At 40.0% G+C, this 21,437-nt stretch overlaps 1 protein-coding gene across 3 annotated transcripts in view; it reads right to left on the bottom strand.

The window, feature by feature from the left end:
• The window catches only part of kiaa1522 (KIAA1522 ortholog), a 55,076-nt gene extending 33,863 nt beyond the window's left edge, over window positions 1–21,213 (bottom strand). For 2 of the 3 annotated variants that reach the window (XM_047383576.1, XM_047383575.1), the window contains exons 1-2: window positions 21,082–21,213; window positions 20,201–20,603 (exon numbers count right to left, since the gene is read on the bottom strand). In XM_047383576.1, the coding sequence (XP_047239532.1) occupies window positions 20,201–20,432 (232 nt within the window). In that variant the 5' untranslated portion in view covers window positions 20,433–20,603; window positions 21,082–21,213. Of the gene's footprint in view, window positions 1–4,678; window positions 5,142–20,200; window positions 20,604–21,081 lie in introns of those variants that run through there. The other variant, XM_047383577.1, reaches the window with a different exon arrangement.
• Window positions 21,214–21,437: the final 224 nt, after the last annotated feature.

Here is a 21,437-nt window from a genome sequence, read left to right on the forward strand (position 1 = left end):
GTGGAAACAAGCAAATAACAGGCAATTATGCGAAGTGTGTTTTTGCTGTAATGCCAACAATGAGTTTGTCATTGATTAAGAAATTTAAAAATAATTTTCGACTTGCCATTTTGAAATAAGAATAAAAGACAAAGATATGTACTTCCTCAATGATTGGTACTCCTTTTATATTATTTAATATTCTCTCTGATTTTTTAATCAGAAACAATCTTTTTTGTTTAATCAGTAAAATATAAAACTAAATCTGCATGGGGTATGAATAACTTTGGGCTTCAGACTATAATGCAACAAAACTGTCAGACTGAATTCTTACCAAAGGTATCTTTTGACACATTTTGAGGTGTGGGTGTGATTCACAAGTATAAAAAAGCTGTTTTTTTGTTTGTTTTCTTTTAGTTTCACTATTTTCTACTGATGACAAGCCAGTACTACAGACTGGCCCTACCCATGCTTTCCTCACAGCTATGCTGAATGATTTTGTAATGCAATGGTAGCCAGAGGATGTGGATTTTTGCTCCATTGTTACGCCTCAGTCATTGATTGATACAGCTATTGCATCAAAATGTTGTTACAATCATCTGTTGATACCATCTGAATGACATCATTATGATTTTATCTAACTTACACTATCTAAAGATGCATGTTTAGAGACACATGTCTCGCACTGCCTGGCATAACATCGGTTAGAGAATTTAACTCTGGGTTTGCCATCCCCTGAATTCCTTCGATGTGACATTTAGAGCGGAATACCAATTAAATGTCTATGAAGTATGAGGAAGCTTTTCCGCTTTCTATAAGACTGAAAGCTCAGAGTAAATTTATAGTGTAAAGATGAGTGAAGAAAGTGAAGAAGAAAGGTAGAATAAGATTTATTGTTCACCAATGTTTTTACATCTGCCAAGAAATAATACAGCCACCGAGGTGGTAGAGAAGAAACTAACCTAAAGGACATGTGCTGACCAGAGATGCACCTGGATCTACAATTTGTGAAGGAGCATGAGCTCAACACAGCTGATTAATGCTGGAGGATAAGATCGTCGAGGCGTAGGAGGGAGAAGGCAGCACAAATAAAAAGTCATCCTCTCTTTATTTAACTGTGCGTTGCTTAAGCTGCTCTGTGGGGAGTCCCTGACTTTGACAGTGACACACATTAAATGGGATCTTGAAAGGAGTTCCAAGAAGAGAGCGGAGAGCGTCTTTGCCACGCTTACAGAAATCAAAAGGCTCAGACCAGCTTTCCCCAGCGAGGAAAATGGAATATGGAATATCACCCTCTGAATGTGGCAGCTGAAATTAAAATGGCGGAGACGTCAACAGGTAGCTCTATTCCCGAATTAGACATAAGACTGCATGCTCTTCTTGTCTTCACTCGCCATTGTAATCTCTGCTCTTGTTTCCATTTCTCCTTAATTCTGTCAACAGCTTTTTGCTTCCTTTGACTGAGTGTAAGTCTTACTGTGCTCACATCCAAATATCTCACCTTTCAAACGCTTGGAGATAAGCCCGTTAGCTTCATCGTGTAGTTGGAAAAAAATGTCTTAATTCAGTTGCTTAACAACTTGAAGTAATAGTTATGCAATAATGTAAAATATTATCTGTTCAGACTTTGAAAATTCAAGCAGATTCCCTTATTTTGGGACTAAAATTGCCCAAAACCCCTGAAAGTGTAGCCAAAAACACATGAAGAACAGTCTCGATCTGGACCAAAGGGTTGAAGCTAGGGTTACTCCTGAAATCTCATAACTGGTCTATTACTGTTACAAATGAGTTCAAATTAATTTAATAACCCATTTCAGGAAAATTTAAGTTTCATTAAGTTAATCTTGATCAACAACAAAAAGCCAATATAGCTGACAGCTAATTTATGTTCAGTGGCTTCAGTCCTGAAATTGCTGGGTGCCATTTCCAACTCATTTGAAAAAGACATTTCCTTGTGCCTTTTTCTTGGACCTTAATGTTGCCAAACAGCTGCCACCCTCAGCTCAAAAGTAGGAAGTAAATCTTGTTTTGTCACGTTTTTTCAGGTATGGAGAGACTGTGAGTTTGCGTCTATTATGGCTGCTCACGCGTAAGGCAATTGACTGGAATGTGGAAATGCATTCAGACCGCACGTTTCTGTGTCAACTGCCAGTAAAAAAGGCAGTGAATACAGGACAACAAGGGATCATAATCACACACATCTACTGACATTAATCTCCATGAGGGACACAGTTGATATGTTTCTGGGCCCAGGTACACACCGTCTGTCTTGCAGAAAGAACCACACTGGTTCTTGTTTGACCTGTGACCTATACATACGTTCTACTAAAGGCTGTATCAAACAATGAAGATAATTAAACCCAGTATAAGTACAGCATTCAAAATCAATCAATGCAAACAGTAAATTACCACAGGAGAAAGTTTTAAAGTCAGTAAAGTCAGTAAAACTTGAGAATGTTGATCAAATTTTATAATGTCATTTTTTTGACATCCTTGCATGATTCCCCAAAACAAAAGAAGTGCATTTCTCTGTAGGTTCTGAAAGAATAAAGTAAACCTAAAAGGTTTCCAATGACAAATACACCTTTTAATCGCCATTGCTGGCAAAGTGGTGACATATTCAACAGCTGTTCTGGTCCTATACACTCAGAATCAGCTTTATTTTAATCTTGCTAGAGAGAAGGATTTTACAGCATTGGAGATGTGCTCAGTAGTGCCGCCAAATCATTCTGACCAGACAAAGTAAAAGTTCTCCTATAAGCTACAACAGTTTTCAAGGTGACTCTCATGAGACCTGTTGTCCCAGACATAATCTTAACAGTGTGGCACACAAATTATCTCACACAGCTGCAAGCAGAAGGCTGAGAAACCATTACTCTAAGACTAAATAAGAGAGGAATGGAACAACACTGAGGGGTTCTAATACTTTTGTCAGTTCCTGTAGAGAATCAAGGAGCAAATCAAGCAAGGCACAAAAATTTCCATAACAGAATATTTTAGCTGATAATCAGTGACTTTGTGTGTTATAGGTTTCCACGCAGAAATAGATTTTTCCAGTAATGTAAGGTTAAAAGGCAGTTGAAATCTATGGTGGCTGGGAGGTGCACACCAACATTACAAAATCTGAAAGAATTTACAAAGCTTGAGACAAATTCACATTTGAGAAAACAATTTAACAAGATGTGAGACAACTTTACAAGTCCCAAAACACTTTTACAAATGACAAAATCTGATGGAAAGGGAATGTAGCAACTCAGAGGCTGACCCAGGAGTGATAACAGATGGATAGCAATTGAGAGCCGTTTTGCCTGTTTTGTGGCACACATATGAGTAACTCGGTTTTGTTTTTTGTGTGGTCAGTCCTTAGAATCTCAGTCAAGTCAGCAATCACACGGTTTTGTTGTGCACAAAAACATTCAATCCAAAATTCAAAAATACTTTATTAATCCCAAAGGGAAATTAAATGTTGTTGTAGCTCATAAAGTAACAGAGCTACTCCAACCTGCTGCCACCTTGAGCGGCGCAATTCTAGAATTCTAGAATTACGGCGGTAATTCTAGAATTCTTATGAGATCTTAGAGATCTTAGTAAAGGCAATATTTTTGAAATTAACTGACTTAAGGTGGTTGATGTCATTGTTGCCGTTATTTACATTAGATATTCCACCTGAGAATATGTAGATATGACATTTTTGTTTTTTGTCACTGTTTTATGTGGTCATTTGTGTGTTCATTATTTGTAAATATCCAAACGCAAACGTCACTGGATTGCTGTACATCTGGGATCCCCATGAGCGCTCCTGTTACCACTTCCGGGTCAGCGTCGGGGTTGGTACATTCCCTTTTCGTTAGATTATGTCATTTGTAAAAGTGTTTCATGTGTTGTTAAGGTTTTTTTCTGAAAGTTTTAATTGTTTTCTGAAATGTTAATTTGTTTTCTTAAATTTTTTCTCAATTGTGAAGAGTCCAGAAAAACACAAATTTTCCCAAATCTAAAGCAAAAATTATGAAGCAAAAAGCAGTAAAAATATGCAATAACCTCTACAAACCAAAATAAGTTAAAAGACATCCACCAGCATCAAACTGAGAACCGAGAGACAGAAAGCTACTTCTGAGAAACTATTCATATCAACTGAGCGTTATCTCAATCTGTCTTTCTATATGCGATTGTGTTGAACCAGTTTGTCAGGTGTTTTTTATTGCTTCTGGGGATTTAATCAAGAGGATCAAAGCAGCACAGGATGTGTCTTCCATAGCAGGTACAGCATGCCACACACTCAGGGAAAAGTATTTCCATGATGTGCACTGATATCAAATCTGGCACACTATAGCACTGGGAAGGCTGAAGATATGGTGGAAAAGTCTGCAAAATGCTTGACTAGTTATTATTCAGCATGAAGAGCAACCAGTGTACCAAAAAACAGGTAAAGAGAAAAAAAAACCGCTTACACGCACAGCATTATTTTGTACGCATGTGCAATAAGCAAGAATGCTTGAAGCTGACTAAGATAAAGTCAGCATGGAAATAATGTCACTGTAAAAGCTTACCTTAGGAACTTCCACACATGACCACACAAACACCAGCAGACACTGCAAACTACATCAGACGACTTTACTTTCATCCTCTCTCACATGATTTTGAAGCACCCAGCCTTGTTGTTTTGTAGATGACTAATCTCCTATCTCTGCTGTCCTCCTACCTGGTTTTAGTTTGTCCGGACGTCCCAGTAGACGAAAGCTGGTAGGTTTTTCCCGGTTGCGGCTCAGGGTCAGTGATGGAGAATCCTCTTTCGTTAACACATTCTTCTTTCTTTTCTTCTGGATGCTGTTCCCCATATTGGGGTCGTCCTGAAGCCTATCGTCTAAAGTAGATCTAGCATCTTGACTCCTTGTAACTTTTCATCCGTACACCTTCTCTCCAGCATGAGTCGAGGTCAGCAAGGCGCTCCTGGATCCCAGTGGTCAAATCATTCCTGATGATTCCACCCATATAAAAACACTGGGATGTTCACTATTTGTGCTAAAGACCTACTGACTCCATTCCTACTACACAAGCAGGCTCCAGCTCTTATTAAATATGCAAATCCAGCAAGAAAGGCAAAAAGAAAAAAATACAAAAACATTAAAATCAGTCAAGCGTCTTCAAGCTGACACCCTGCTGCTCATGTGCATCCAGTCGCTGAAGGAATGGATACATTCAACGCTAAGAAGTGCAAATGTGTGCACGCATGTGTGTGTGTGTGCCCCTCCCACCCTCTGCCTCTGCACTCGCTGTGCTCTCAAACCGCGCCTTCACACGGCTGAGCATTCTCACACTGAGTTCCATCATAAGGATCATTTAATAATTCACACAGCTTTCTCTCACATCTCATCTACCGTTCCCCTGTTGCAAGAGGTGATCGGATGTTTGTGCTACAAACTATGACAAACACAAATGATAGGTCGTGTCCACATAACTAGGAGAAAACCCAGATTCCTTAATGTCTCATACACAAGCCCATACAGAGAAGGTCACCGATGGGAGGAGGGCAGCACATCAAAGGTGTTTGTCTGTTGGAAAAGGCTTAATAATTCTCTATGATTTTCTTGAAAAAGAAAACATCTGAACATGTTCATGCAGTCACTGGTTGACAGAAACAGCAGAAACTAGGCCAGAGAACCAGTCCCAATGATCAAAGCTGGCTTTGAAATGAGAGTATTCCAGCTATGCTTGAAGGAAATACAGATGCTGACCCAGATTGTTCATACAAAAAAGATAATGGATAATAATTTTAGAGCCACATCAGTGTTTTGTCCTTTAAAGTCATGCATCTTCTGTACTTTGCAAAAATGTCATAGACCAATACCATGTAGTTCACAGCTGTAAAGTGAAAAGAAAATGATGCATGGTTTTTACAAATAAAACTCTGGAAACAGTGCCCTGCATTAATATTCAACTCTGTCGAGCCATATTTCATTGCTGCAAGCCTTTAGGAGATGTATCTACCAGCTTTTTCCATCTAGAGACCGAAATGTTTGCCCATTCTCCTTTGCAAAATAGCCCAAGCTCAGTCGCATTGGTGGAGAGCATCCGTGAACATCAGTCCTGCCACAGCTTTGCAGTTGGATTTAGGTTTAGACCTTTTCTCCATCCATTTTTCCTTTAACTCTGACCAGCTTCACTGTCCTTGCTGAAGCAAAGCATCCCACAGCATGATGCTGCCACCACTAGGTTTCAACCCGGGGATGGCGTGTTCAGGGTGATTTCTGCCACACATTTCTGCCTGAAAATGTTTAATTGTGGTCTTATCTGACCACAGCACCTTTGTTCTACATCTTTGCTATGTTACCTACATGACTTGTGGAAATCTTTACACAGGACTTCTTACGGCTTTCTTTGAACAATGACTTTCTTCTTGCCACTCCTCTTGAATTGTCAAGTGCCAGACTATTCACTGTCCAGTCAACAGAGAGAAAGAAAGTAATTGCACTGGATTTCATTTAGAACTGCTAGTTCACAGTTGTTAGCACTGTTGACTTGCAGTAAGAAGCCCTTGGGTTCAAATCCCAGCTAGGGGCATTTCAGCATGTTCTTTAGTTACTCCTACTTCCTCCCCCATTCCAAAAACGTGCTTGGTTAGGTTAAGTGGGCACTTTCATTTCCCCTCAAGAGACAATGTGGGCATGGTTGTTTGTCCTGGGAGCCTCTGTGTTGCCCTATGATGGACATTAGAGTAAAGGGGGCTGAATACATCTATATGCCATATTTTTGAGATTTCTATTTGTAAGATTATTTCATTCCACTTCAGAAGTATGCATTTCTTTGCTTTGGTCTATCAAAAAAATCCCAGTAAAATGCATTGAGGTTAGTGACATAATGTCAAAAAGGTTCAATTGAAAGAGGCACTGTGAAGGCAATTATAGCAGTCCCTAAAATCTCTGATATTTACAACCTTCGCTGTCACTCAGTTGCCATGACAGAGACTAAAGTACACCCTTCAATCAAACTTTTTGACAGGTGACCTTTGACCTTAAGGGGGATCATGTGTTTAAGGGTGTTACGGGGAAGGGCTTAAATGAGCCAATGAAAACACAGGGGGTGTGTCTAAGGGTGTTACTGCGTGTTACTCACGCAGTTGGATCGATGTCATGTCAGCGTTTTTTTCACTGACATGACATCGATCCAACTGCGTGAGTTGTGGAAAAGGTCGGAAAGACGCTGTCCAATTTAACTCATCTTCCCTGTCCAAGCTTCAAACGGCAGAGCCAGCATTGTCTTGAATACGCCACAGTCCTGATTGAAAGCCTCCAACACAAACAGATTTGAGGGGGTTGTCCGGTTGTTCCTGCGTCTGCTTGCCCGAAAAGACCAGCGGCCATTTGCTGTGGTTTTTGACCCCCACACTGCGCTAAAGAGAGGTTCTCTCTCAGATATTTCAACATCGGATGGTATATGAAACATTCTCGCCCATTTTGCAGGTCGAGGAGACAGTTCATTTTCTTCTTCTTCTTCTTCCTCCCTCTGCTGCATTGAGACTGTTTCAGGGCTATCATTAAGGTGCGGGATTGCAAGCCTTAACACAGCCCAGTCGCTGTGGGTGAGAGTACACAGAGCCAGTGATCCATTAAATACCTCGTCTTGATCCAATTGATACAGGCAAAGCTCTCCTATTTCATACATGAAAATATAACCCCAGCTACCAACCAGGCCATATGGCTCCAAAGACCATTCTTCCTGCAGAGTGTTGAACGGGGGTCTTTGTACCCTGCAGATGTAGTATGTTGATTTCTTAGGAGCATTCAATTCACGGGATGAATGCTGGTAGATGGTCACTGGGGTTTCGCACAGAACTGACATACCTCTTGGCCGACCCGAGGTCTGATTTTCAACCGTGGTTGTTGAAGTTGATGTTGGATCCTCATCATCGGTAGAGTATGTTATGACGGGAATTCCGATAGGTATCTCAGATGAGGAAGTAGATGATATAGATGATGCAGTTGCTTGTTCATCATCATCTTGGCACGCGTTGCGTTTCTCCTCCGCTTGACGATAAACTCTCTTAACTCTAGCCATTGCTAAACGGGTGTTCTTTTCCAACTAATGCTGCATGTAAAGTGCAGAGTTTTATCCATGTATTTAAAGTAAACACTAAAGCACGCCCCATTGTTTTCATTGGGTTATTCAAGGTTTAACGAGGCTTACAAACACGCCCCTCTATTTTTAATTGGTGCTGATGCCATACAGTTTCTGATAATACCATATTTGTCTTGTTCTATTTATAACAAACACACCCCTGTGTTTTAATTGGTTCATTTAAGGCTTTCCCCGTAACACCCTTAAACGCACCCCCTGTGTTTTCATTGGCTCATTTAAGCCCTTCCCCGTAACACCCTTAAACACACCCCCTGTGTTTTCATTGGCTCATTTAAGGTATCGCCCCTAATGACGACAACCAATCAGCATCCACGGTTACGCCCCTCGGACACACCCCTGTTGACCCCGTGACCTCCCCGCCCCCATGGCGCCATGACCCCCCTTAAGGTCAAAAGTCACCTGTCAAAAAGTTTGATTGAAGGGTGTACTTTAGTCTCTCATGACCCTAATTCTAGAGTATCCTAATCAATACAAGTCTTCCAGAATGACAGCAGAGAGAGACATGAAGAAGGGCGACGATGATATAAATACCATCAGGATGGGAGATGCTGCTAACCTCATGTGAAACAAAGAATCTTCATAGGAACAGAATAGAAAAAGAGGCGGGGAGAGAAAATGAAGCCACACACTCATTACATTGGTCACCATGTTCAGGTTTCCTCTCAGTCCTCTCTGATGTGTTGAGAACAGCTAGAGGAGATGAAAAGCTTCCAATAAAAAGCTGATTTGCTGTCATGGTGTGTGTGTGTGTGTGTGTGTGTGTGTGTGTGTGTGTGTGTGTGTGGTTGTGTGTGTGTGGGGGGGGATGTGTCGATTGAAATCTGAAGAGCAGGAAGAGTTACTGGGAATTTTTCTGATGATGAGATATGATTGCTTAGTGGGTTAGAGGAATGTAGCTGTAGGACATTACTCAGTGTTGGTATCAAAATGTAAAATGATCTGCTCTAATGCGGCCTCTTAATGCAGCTCCAGTGGAACCGCACCCAGTACATTTGTGCTTTTAGAGTCCTCCGACCTCGCTGAAAATGTGCACTTAGAGTGCTCACCACCCTGAACTGCAAAACATCATCCAAACATGCCCTAGATCAATTTAAATGGGAAAGTGATCAAAGTCTGGGACAGATGTCAGGATTCGACAGGTGTGAGAAACTCAAAATTTAACCACAGTGTATGTGTGTGTGTGTGTGTGTGTGTGTTGTTTGTGGACACATTAAAGGACTCTAAAGGTGCAGAGACACGTTGCTGTCAGGACAAGTGGTTGTCAGGGTTACTATTAGAAGAGTGAAAAGACGTGAATACTGCTTTATATATTTCTGTTTATAGCTGCTTTTCTCTGTTTCTGTGTCTTTCCAATAGGGTTGATGTAAACACAGCAAAGGAAGATTTGTTTAAAGAACAAGTATCTATCTTACTATATATCGTTTTTTTTTTTCTTGAAACATATGACCTTGGTATATGTCTACAAGAAAATCCTCAATGCCAACAAGTTAACTCAGTACTCCCATCTAGTGGCAACACATTGCTATCACCAAGAAAACCCAAGGGATGAACAGTTCAGATTACTGTTAAACCAGAAAAGGCTTGGAATATTTTGCTTTGGTAACATACATCTAAAAAAATTTGAACATCAAGTAAAACTCTTATACTATATAGATTCATTACACATAGAGTACAATATTTAACGCCTTTATTTTGATGATTATGGCTTACAGATAATGAAAACCCAAAATTACGTCTCTCAGACAATTAGAATATTGTCAGTCATCAGTCGGTCATTTTCTATACCACTTCTTCCATAGTGGGTCACGGGGAAGCTGGTGCCTATCTCCAGCAGTCTCCCAGTGATGGGCGAGAGGCGGGGTACACCCTGGACAGGTCGCCAGTCCATCGCAGGTATACACAAACAACCATACACACACTCATTCACAGACCTAAGGGCAATTTAGAGAGACCAGTTAACCTAACAGGCATGTCTTTGGACTGTGGGAGGAAGCCAGAGTACCCAGTGAGAACCCACACATGCACGGGGAGAACATGCAAACTCCATGCAGAAACCCAGGACCCTCTTGCTGCAAGGCAACAGTGCTACCAACTGTGCCACCGTGCAGCCCTATCAGTCTGGTTCAGTTGGCTACACAATCATAGGGTAGACTGTTTAATAAAGACAACCTGAAGGTCTGCTTCCTGATAAGTATGTTTTTTTTTTCCACAGTGAACTCTGCAGTACATTAAAAAAACACATTCTGTATAATGGCAATGTCAAACAGAGGAAGTAAATCCAATAAAGGTTTAAATTACACACATCTCAGGCTGCATCAGCTCATAGTGTATTAGATAAAACTGACAGAGGGATCTCCACCTGCTACCAAATTAACTAAAATCGGCAACAGAACTCACATCTGGGAATCAGGAGGAACATCCCTGTTCACTGCATCGAACAATTTCTCACTTTGTTTTAATGGGAACTTCTTAGCAATAAAACATGTTTTTTTCGGACTGGACAACATTGGCTCGGTTTTGTCTAACTGTAAAAATACTTTTTTGCAAAATCTTACTTCCAAGATTACAAAATATTATTGCCTTCCTGTAAAAACTAGTTTTCCTTCAATTTCAGATGATATACAAAAGCATAACAGCAGTGGGAGTATTCCTGTTGTCTTACATTCATTAGTAAAACTACTTCTGATACAGAATCCTGGAAGTTTTTTTTATAGATAGTATAGAGCTAATATACACCCATATTTTTGGTATTTCACTGGAAAGTAAGTTTGAGTGTTATTGCATTATTTTGTTACTTCTTAGGTGCATGCCTAACTTCTATTACACACCCGCAGCCTCTAAAGCAGCAGTGCAAGTCTTTGGGTTGTGTCTGGGTTTACTGTCTAAGCTGGGCACGAACATGAAGATGTGAATATAAGGGATCACTTAATCCCCTCGACATACTGCAGCATAAACAAGTGACTGGCGCCTGTGTTGACAAAAATAAGGGTTTTATCGCAGTAAAGTATTTTCAGTAAACCTCAAGGAGATGAAATCCGAAAGCATTCACAAGAAGGGTATTCTCCAGCAGCAAAGATAATGATTCCCACTTTAAAGCTTTTGCAAGCATGCCATTAATCCACACCTTCCTTGGTGTGAGCTCACGTGTGCTTCACACACAAATGCATTGCCACTACAAGGCCAGCAGGAAGCGAATAAAGGCACAAGCTAAATAACTGCTGCTACGTTTAATGTCAGTTGTAGCTGTTATGAAAATTCTCATAAGGTACCCTTAACTACAAAAGTTAACCATCAGAGTTAGCCTTTGTGAAGACATAAGAGACCCAGAGCAACAGAAGATTAAGAAACACTTCTTGGTGTTTTAACATGCAGAAATCATCAGAGGATTTATGCTTACTGTATTCAAGACTGATTAAATTCCAGGGTTGTTTAGTCATTGTGTAGTCTATCCTTCCCACAAAGAGAAACACGGCGGGATGGAATAAACAGAGTTCAACAGGTGTATCTGTTAATACGTTTTACATAAGAAGAGCAGGGAGGGGAAAATTAACTGTGTATCTCTGTGTAAACAGAAACCCTTTCCCTCAGTTTAGGCGTATTTTTTCCAGCTGCTCTTCCTCCACTTCAAACATCCTGCATGTCATATGAAACAAAACATTTTTACTAACCTTAAAAAGAAAAGGCTGGATGAACTTGGTTAACAATGCCTATGAAAATGCTTTAGTGTGAATAGGATTTGTATCTGTTTCTTTGCTAAAAGTAGAGTAAAATCTACTGAAATGTGCTATGTGGAACTGGCTCGTTATCGGCAGTAAACTGTGAACAGTAACAATATAACCAAAATAGGGCCAAGAAAATGTAAGAGTGTAATGGTGTTACAGTATTTCACAACAAAATGAAGTCTGCTCTGCAAAGTGCTCACTTGCCATCATTATGACTTAATGTGAAGAAGTAGGTGTACGTGGCCCGGACTAGATGGTCAGTCCTTTATAGGTTTGACACTTGAGTCTATGTTTGAGACTCTTATTTTGAAGTATAAAAGGAAGTAGTTCTTGAGTTGCCATGTGTTGTTGACAAATTCGGCAACCAATAGCGCATTATATTTGTACAGTCAGACAGCAGATTCAAATTTTTAACTTCATGCCCCTAAAGTGAGAATTCTGACTGAGAAAGTCTGAAGTCTCAATTCAATTCAATTCAGTTTATTTGAATCGTGCCAATTCACAACACGTCGTTTCAAGGTACTTTACAAAGTTGATTCAATTGAATCATACAGATTCCAGGTCAAGTAGATACATTCCTATTAATCCTTGCAATCAAATAATGCATAAGAATTCAGTTTATTATTCAAATTTGTTAAAAAGCATTTCTATCTAAGGAAACCCAGCAGGTTGAATCGAGTCAGTGACTTGCAGCATTTACTCCTCCTGGATGAACACGTAACGACATGCAACAGTCACATGTATTTTGTCGTTGACTTTGCAGCAATCCCTCATTCTGAGCATGCATGTAGTGACAGTGGAAAGGAAAACTCCCCTTTAACAAGGAGAAACTTCCAGCAGAACCAGGCTCAGTGTGAGTGGCCAGCTGCCATGACCGACTGGGGGTTTGAGAGAACCGAGCTGAGACACAAAAAGAACACAGAAGCATTGATCGAGGAGTACGTTCTGAGTAAAAGTACTCCTGAAATACAGTCCTGAGTATAATATCCAGTATAGATGCCTTGAATATAAAGTGTATTGAAAACCGCAAAAATAAACTTTTAATCAAGATTTCTGACAGTATGTCTTTTTTTTTTCTTCAGTATGTCATTTTTACGATTTTGAATTGCTGCTAGTAGTTTCTACCACAACAAATAGCAAAGCCCACAAGCCTTTTGACTTGAAAAACACTCAACTCGGGTGTGATGTCATTCCTATATTGGAGCTCCAATTTCTGAGGCAAACTCAGCATAAGAATGCTGGCCAGGCTGGCTAATGACACCATTTGAAAAGCATTGCAGAAGCCTGTGTCGTGGTGCGACATTTTGGTCTTTGCTTTTGTGTTTTTGTTTACCTCTTTAGCTAGATGTTTCTTATTTGTGTTTTGTATTCATGTTTGTTGTGGTTTTCTGCTTTGGTTATCTTCTGCCCCCCAGTGTGCTCTCCTCGCTCCTAGTTCCCTTGGCGTCGCTTTCCTGTTTTCTTAGAAGGGTTTCCTTATTATGATTATTATTATTCATCAGAGTTCTCTGGTACTCTCTTATTTATTAGTTTCTTTTTTGTTACTCCTCTCGTCATTTGTTTTCCCCTTTTAGTTATTACTTGGTTTAAGTTCCCTTTTATTCTCCTGTTCTTCTTAGCTTTGTTCCCCTAGTTCATCTTTGTTCTCCAGCCTCTCCTCTATAGGTTAGCTTTAGTTATTCTTTACTTTTATTCCTGACTCTGGTTGATACCTGCCGTGTTTTTGTTACGTTTTTTGTTACTTTTCATTTTATGAATAAACCCAAGACTGCTTAAAATGCTGCTCCCGAGCTCTTGTCTGCGCTTTGGTCCAACCCCAAACCTGAATGTGACAGCCTGACTAACTTTGAAATTTTTGTGTGGCAGCATTTTGAGTACCTGATAGAAAAGAGAAACAGTGACAGAGTAAGAGACAAAAGCTTTATCCACACTGGGAGAATACCACAACTTGCTAACCATTAGCCATTTGCAACGCGAAAGGGTCTTATTCGAAGTTTCCTAATGGTGCTAAACTAGAGTGCCACATCACAGTTTTTTTTATGGAGTACTGATCACATTAGATCAACTCTAGCTCACAATTGAATATTTAGCCAGTGATTTTTTTTTAATTTGCAAAAATCTGGATTATCTGTTGGATTATCTGCAACACCGGAGATTTAAAAAAAAAACTTTTCAAAATGAACATGTTTAGTGAATCCATTTGTGCTGTGTATGTGTGGACAGAATATCCACGGGTTATTAAAAACAATGATGTAACGGCCTGCTAAAAACTACACCAGCAGTGGAGTTGATTTTTGTTTTTTTAACCCACATCTATTTCACTTAGTTATAGGACTCCTTCCACTAAACTTAAAAAAGAAGCCTGATAGGTTATAGGAATGAAAGAAAATAGTAAAAACAGTATCCAAGAAAACAGAAGTTACAGTGATTTCTTTTTGTTGTTGTTCACAATGATGTTGTCCCCACCTACTGGTGTAAAATAAATATTACTTTATAGCATTTTCAATTGAAGTCCATCAGGCAAATTTCATTTAATGGGCATGTAAAAAACAACATTGGCTTCCATCTAGACTATATTAGCGGTAACCAAGACTACATTTTAATAACTTTGGGCTACATTTGGACAGGTTTTATGGACTAGAACAAGACCTAATCAAAATTTGGATTTATTTTTCACAGCTGAATAAAGGCAAGAAAAGAAGCTAACCTTAAAAAGTCATAAAAAGATATGATTGGAGGCTTTAGATGCAGACTGAGAAACAGAAAAATATCTATGTCAATTTAAACAGAGTTTAAAACCTTTATTCTATTTGTGACAACACAAAACGGGAGAATTTCAATTTATGTGGCATTAGGCTACCCTTACAATTATACAAACATCAACATTTTTCAGTACATCGTGACATTAGCTCCGTCATATCCTCACAAGGGCGTATTTTTAATTTACTCCGAACTGATGCACAAACTTGATAGTTTTGTGTTCACCAGGCTTTTAAAGACGATGAATGCTTCACACCTTTACATCACTGTCTTACTTTATTGTTGCCTTGCTTTATTCCTGCCACAGTAACACTTTCCTTGCAATGTCGTTACCTGGGAAACATTTACCTAACGGCTGCAGCTTTAGGCCTGCGGTGATGGATGAGGGTCTGAGGTATCTGCTTACCCAGGTAAAATTACCTCTCTCATCGGCTTGCTGATGTGTGTGTGTGGTGAATAATGGTTGCAGAGGGACGTGGTGGGGTCACATTAAACTTGTATACGCCACACACTTCGGTTGCTGCCCTCAACTTGCTACACTGTATTAAAGCGGCTTTGAGTTGCGGCCTGTAATAGAGCAAAAGCTATATACAATGTTGTCTGTGTAATGAGATGTTTGCAGCTTGGTTGCTCTGCCAGGCCCTGTAATCTGCATTACAGTTTGTGAGACTACACACCCCGTCCGTGTTTTGTGATGTGGCAGCCTCACATATGCATGTAAAGTGCACAGTTTTACAAGGCTGTGACACATGGAGCAGGCTCTACACGTGCAGGAAACAATGTCTGCACACATAGACTCACACATGGAACTCCAAAAATGACCTCACGGTTTAAACAGCACTGTGCAACAAAGCAGTTAGTTGCAGGGCTTCTGTTAGGCCTTATGTTTGGAGGTGATGTAATGAATGTGGGCGCCGCCCTAAGCCCACTGTGTCACTGACACACAAACACCGATGCACCCTCTGATACAGGGTAGCACCCGTTCACACGGCACCGTGGACATCCAGACTCAGACACACAGCTGTAACACATACTGGTAACACATTAATATGAAGTGAAAGCCTACACACCCACAGGGGACTGAACAGAGTACTCTGATATGCAAATGCTTAAAAAGTAATAAGCTCTGATGAATAAGGGAAGAGACTGCAAGACATGTAGACCTGTGTGTTTTTGTTCTGAGAAGTTACTCTAATTAAAAAAAGTATTGAGAGAGCACTTCCCTAAGAGTCCTCTTTAGGCTGAATAGGGCTTTGTGATTCGTTGTAATCTCTCCCCTGCATCGCATAACTCTAGACCCAATCTGGCATCCAGGCTACCGTGCACGCTCACATGAACGCTGACACACTCTGATGCACAGCTCAGAGGAATTCAGCACATAAAAACAGACTTTAACACTAGCGAAGACCTCCAATATATAACTGATGGTCACAGCTGGACTGCAGAATAGCACAGTCTGAGCCAGATATGCATCAGGATGTCCAAGTTGACAGGAGGATTACATTGGCTTTGCAGATATACAATGAGAAAAAAAGAGGCATCTGTGAGGCATCTTATTTGAACAAAATTAAGTGGATTATTTTTAAGTTTATGCTTACGTAACAATATATCAAGAGATGAAATGTCCTTTATGGTCAGGGGCCTCCCTTCTAACTAAACATAGTGGGCACTCATAAGGGAGCCTGAAAAAGTTGACATTTCGAAAGCACAAACTTGACCTGAGAACATACTTCTACAGAAACTCTGTACACGACATTTTGGTGAAAGGGAACTTGCCATTATAGATGGATTCTGACAAAATGGTATCTGTACGTCCCTTTAAAAAAACCATTCAAGATGAGATGCCTTTTTTCTGTCTCCATGTGTTTTGTGAAAGGGCAAATGCGGCAAGGGGAGTAGAGGTCAGCCCACCTCTTTTACACCCCTGACTTGCCAAGCTGAGTAACAACAGCCCCTCATACTGGCACAGGGGCAAGCCTGGTCAAAGGAGTGATCTATTGATGACATATGATTTGTGGGACTAGCCAGCCACAGCATTTGAAAGCATGAATAAGACCCAGAAATCATTTAAGGTGAGACGAGTAAGAAGGTGAGATATATAATTTAAATTTAAAGCATTTTCTGGGCCAAATAGAGGATTACTAATATTTGTCTACCATTATTGTTTTGAAAAACTGCCATGGGAAATCTTTGACACAGATGCATAGTGGTGACGTCAATGTCCTGCTATACCTCCTGTACCTCCCGTACTGCTGGCGTTATTTTTGGAAACTCACATCTGTGCGGTATTTTGCCCTCGCTGCTTGTGATTTATGAAGGGTCAGAGGCAGTTTAGAGTCTTTGTAGTGATGATGTACAATTTCGTGTGACCAGGCCACTCTAAAAAACCGCACAAACTGATGGACTGACATCCCCCTTTTTTCTATTTCTGCTGGAGAGCAGTTCTACGAACTATGGCAAGTCACCCAGCTCCTGAAGACGCAGCAACCCAAGCCAATACTGCGACTAAAAACCAGGGTAGACAGGTTGTCAGTATTAGGTTCTTTTTCTGAAGTGCTGTGTTAGTTTTACACCAGATGTAATGGGACATACACATTCCTAAAAGTTCTACCTCTGTCTCATCAGTCCACATATTTTTTCAAAAGGTCTTGGGGATCATCAAAATGTTTTAATGAAATATTTGTTGCTGTTGTACTTATTTTTGTTTTTGGTTAGAGGTGGGTTTGGCCTTTCCCATGGATGCTTTGGGTTAGATCTTGCTTTTGGGTTATTTAGTGACCACCTGAATGAGTGATTGGAATAATGGTTGGCCACTCCAGGGAAGGATCTTTTGTCAGAGAAGTTCTGTTTAAGCAATTTTTGGAATCTATAAGTCTAGCATTAATCAGGGCTGGGTGTGGCTAGTTAAACTGAACCAGACAAATGTGTCTAATCACATGATTTTATGATTCAACAAGGTGGGCAATTCTTTCACCTAGGGCCACACTGGTTTGGATAGCATTTTACCCAAATAAATGAAAAACTCATGAGTGATTTTTGTTATGTATTCACCTTATCTTTGGTTAATATAAAAATTTGTTTGACGATCAGAAACATTCAAATGTGGACAGAAAGCAAAACCACAAGAAATCTGTAATACATTTTTACGGCATTGGTGATAAGTCAAACCAAAAAGAAGGAGGAAGCAATACAGTTCAGTTCTCTGGGTAAAAGCTCTGCTCGGATGGACAGAAATAAAGTGGATAAATTCTGGGGTTCAACGAGATGAACCAAGTTTTTTAACACATTTCTTTACCACAGTCTGAGAAGAACTGAAGGGAACAAGCTGGAAGTCTTAAATATAATGTGCCCTACCTGACTTTCAAAGATGTAGCATTTGACCTAGCTACGGACCCTTCATTCTGTTGCTCGTCATGCTTCTTAATGTGTTCCCTCCAGGCTTAAACTGGAAAAATCGCTCGCACAAAATGCCAAAAAACATTGGTTCCCACACATTTTTAACATCAGCCTTTGACCACATCCTCTGCTGGGGAATTATTAGCACTATCACTAGTTAATCTTTGGTTTCCAGTGGAGTCATTGCATGTTACCCATCCATTATAGAGCATATTAATGAATCATGAAAGGCCATCATTATAGCTTACTTTGAATTTAGTAAAGAAAGTACTGAAGTGAATCTAAATTCATAACAATAACACTCACTGGCACAAACAGAATGACTAAACAGAAAGGAGTGAGTATAGGGATGGAACAAAAACAGGAAACTGGGACCATGGGTAATCTCTGTGCTGCCGACCAAGCAAACACCCCAATAAACAGAAAAAGGGGATTAGACCCCTGAGTCGCAACAGTGAGTCACTTTTTTCAAAATATAGAACTGCAGACTGATGTCGTGACCAAAAATAAATCCCTCTAAACATTTTATCAACACATTCCTCAGATATCAATCATCACCATGAAGCCTGCTAAAAAAACAAACAAAACAAATCCACAACAAAGTCACCAAAGAAATAAGAAAAGGCTTGAAATGGATGATCCGCAAAAAATGTAATCATTACAGGAGCATCAATGACAAGTTGTGACAGAGCCTCAATTAATGGAGAACACCTTCATTTATTCACCTCCCTTTATCTGCCAACCAGTGTGATAAGATTCAACCCTAACCTTTCCCTTTGTAATGGACCAGTTTAGGAAAGAGATAAATAGCATCTTTTAAAGTAAAATCTGTTCATTGGATCTATTTTTGGCCTCTCATCTATCTAGCTCTATCTAGTTGTGTTAGTCTGACTTCGTCTGATAAGCCATTATTATGAGGTATGAAAAGTGAGTGTTTTAAGCTTAATAACCTGATGAATCTGTTTCAGATTTTATTTTGAAGTAACAAAAGAATTAGTTCATGTGTTGCTCGTTGGGCTGGCAGACACCACTCGCTGAAAAAAATGTATTTGTGAGAGCCGCGAGCATTCTGTGACTAGCTAACCGTTAGCTGCTAATTACGCTAAAGTTAGCATCTGCTTCCGAATTTCCTATCAGTGCTGAACTAAAGGGCTATTTCACAGTTTTTTTTGTTCAGTTAGGGCCAGACGTTATACACTAAAATACACTAATCAGACATTTATGAAACCTTTGTAAAGACAATAAAAAGAGCTTTTTTGTATATTAGGACCACCCTGGAATTAAACCGCATCCATAAATTGGACAACTCTACACTTAGTAGAGATTTATTAAAAAAGAGTTTGCGAGTTGTGAACTTTTACTCTATTTGCAAAAAATAAACAAAAAAAGTATATTCAACTTTTTCCTGAAGTAATGTTAAAATCACACTTCTTCTCATCCATGTGTATCTTCCCATCTTGGGAGCTGGTAGTTACATACCTACATAATAAGATTCAGCTGGAGCAAACGTGATCATAACCATGATCAATGGAGAATAGGCATAATATAATAATAATAAACAGGTAAATCTCAATAACATGTTCCAACCTTTCGAAAATAACAACCTTTGAAAAGCTATTAAACACACTTTTCATGTAGCTAATATTTCTGTATTGAATTCTAATGCTTTCTAATCTTAAATGTCTGTTTCTATTACCTGTAAGCATAAAATCATCATAATTAACAGAAATAAAGGCTTGGAAACATCAGTGTGTGTGTAATTAAACTATATAATGTGTTTCACTTAGTGAATTGAATTACTGAAATAAACTTTTCAATAAGATCACAATTTATTCAGATGCACCTTTAGAGATGTATCATAAAACCAAAAACATCCAACTGATAGACACTAAAGATATATACTGACTACTGAATCGAGGACCTTTTTTTTGTTGGCACTTTTTACATTTACAACATTGTACCCCTAGGAGAAAAGGGTTTGGATCAGTTTTTTACCTTCATGCTGAAAATATGGACTTTATCTTTAGTAATGGAAAGAATTTGTGTCAAATTTGCATTATGTTTGTTAACCAATAGGGGGCTTTCATTACTTAAGTGTTTCAAACATTTACAATTCTTATGAAATTAAAAGACTAAAATGACACTGGAGCAAAAATGAAGTGAATCTCTTGAAAGAGTAAATGCAAACTACAACATGAGAGAACACTAACCCTTTGCAGCCTCTTGGTTGTGAAGTCCCAGTTTATTATTCGCCACCCCAGTGGGAATACGGTCCAGCCCATTGCCGAGGTTCTTCTTCCTCCGACTCTTCCTTAACCAGCCGAAGGCCTGTCCCAGGGAGCTTCCAGACTTCTTCTGTCCACGCTGAACCCTTGCCTCCCTCGCTAAGATCTCAGTGATGTCCCTGGGCACCAGATCACCTGTAGACCTCCTCCGGGACATTGTGAGGTTGGTCCTGGTAGCCGTGGGTAGATATCGCTCCCTTGGACCTGCTTCGGGTCTTCACTTGGAATAATTTGCCGGATCTGAAACCTCCTTGCTCTCCAGGATTTGATGACAGTGTCTGTCCCTCTTTGGCCCCTCTTAGTTTCTATTTTTTCTGACTGTCACCACCTGGGATAACAGTGAGATCAGCATGATGAGATGTGAAAGTTGGCTGGAGATGAAAGCCACTTGGAGAAGTGAGTGAATGAGATGTCGAGAAGGAAAACAAGAAAATAGCCCAGGCTAAAAGGATAAAACTAGCTGGCTAACTAGGAGCATGCAGTCATTGTTCAGCTGAAGTTCTCACATCACTCACCCACCCATCATTTTTTTATCTTGTGCAGGCTAAGCAGATCTCTGCAGAGCGTCTGTGTGTGTGCACACATGTGGTTTACATCAGCAGAAAACTGAGCAAGGATGAGTTAAAGAACAGAAAGAAGCTCAGTGCAATTACACTAAGAATAAGAAAAACCTACTTTTAAATATAAACACAAACAGAAAGCATAGGATTAACTGCAGACAGAAGTTTCTTCTATCTATTGTTGCGAACCAAACATTTTGTTTTGCTGTAAGACACTCTGTAAAGACACAGCCTTAAACAACTTACTCAGCGAGTGTGCCGTCCTCTCTGCTGCTCCTCTTTTTTCTTTCAGCTTGAGAACAGCTTTCCAGGGGATATATGAGTGTGGATGTGTGTGTGTGTTTAGCAGAGTGAATGAAGCTCCATGCTCTCTGAACAGCCCGTCCCTCCGTCTGCATGAGAGCCAGCCTCTACTCCACCCTCTTACGTTCCTGTTTGCAGTCAGCCACACAGCTCCACTGCCTGCCTCTCTCCACATTCCAAACATCCTGGCTTTTTAGCAAAGTCCTCTGCTGTGGCTGCAGGGATCATAAGTGATTTTTGTTCTGCACTTTGTATGCTTTTGTGCTCTCGCTTTTTACCTTCTTTCCAGGGACCGGGTG

This window comes from Girardinichthys multiradiatus, chromosome 13 (genome assembly GCF_021462225.1).
Source record: "Girardinichthys multiradiatus isolate DD_20200921_A chromosome 13, DD_fGirMul_XY1, whole genome shotgun sequence".
Lineage (NCBI taxonomy): Eukaryota > Metazoa > Chordata > Actinopteri > Cyprinodontiformes > Goodeidae > Girardinichthys > Girardinichthys multiradiatus.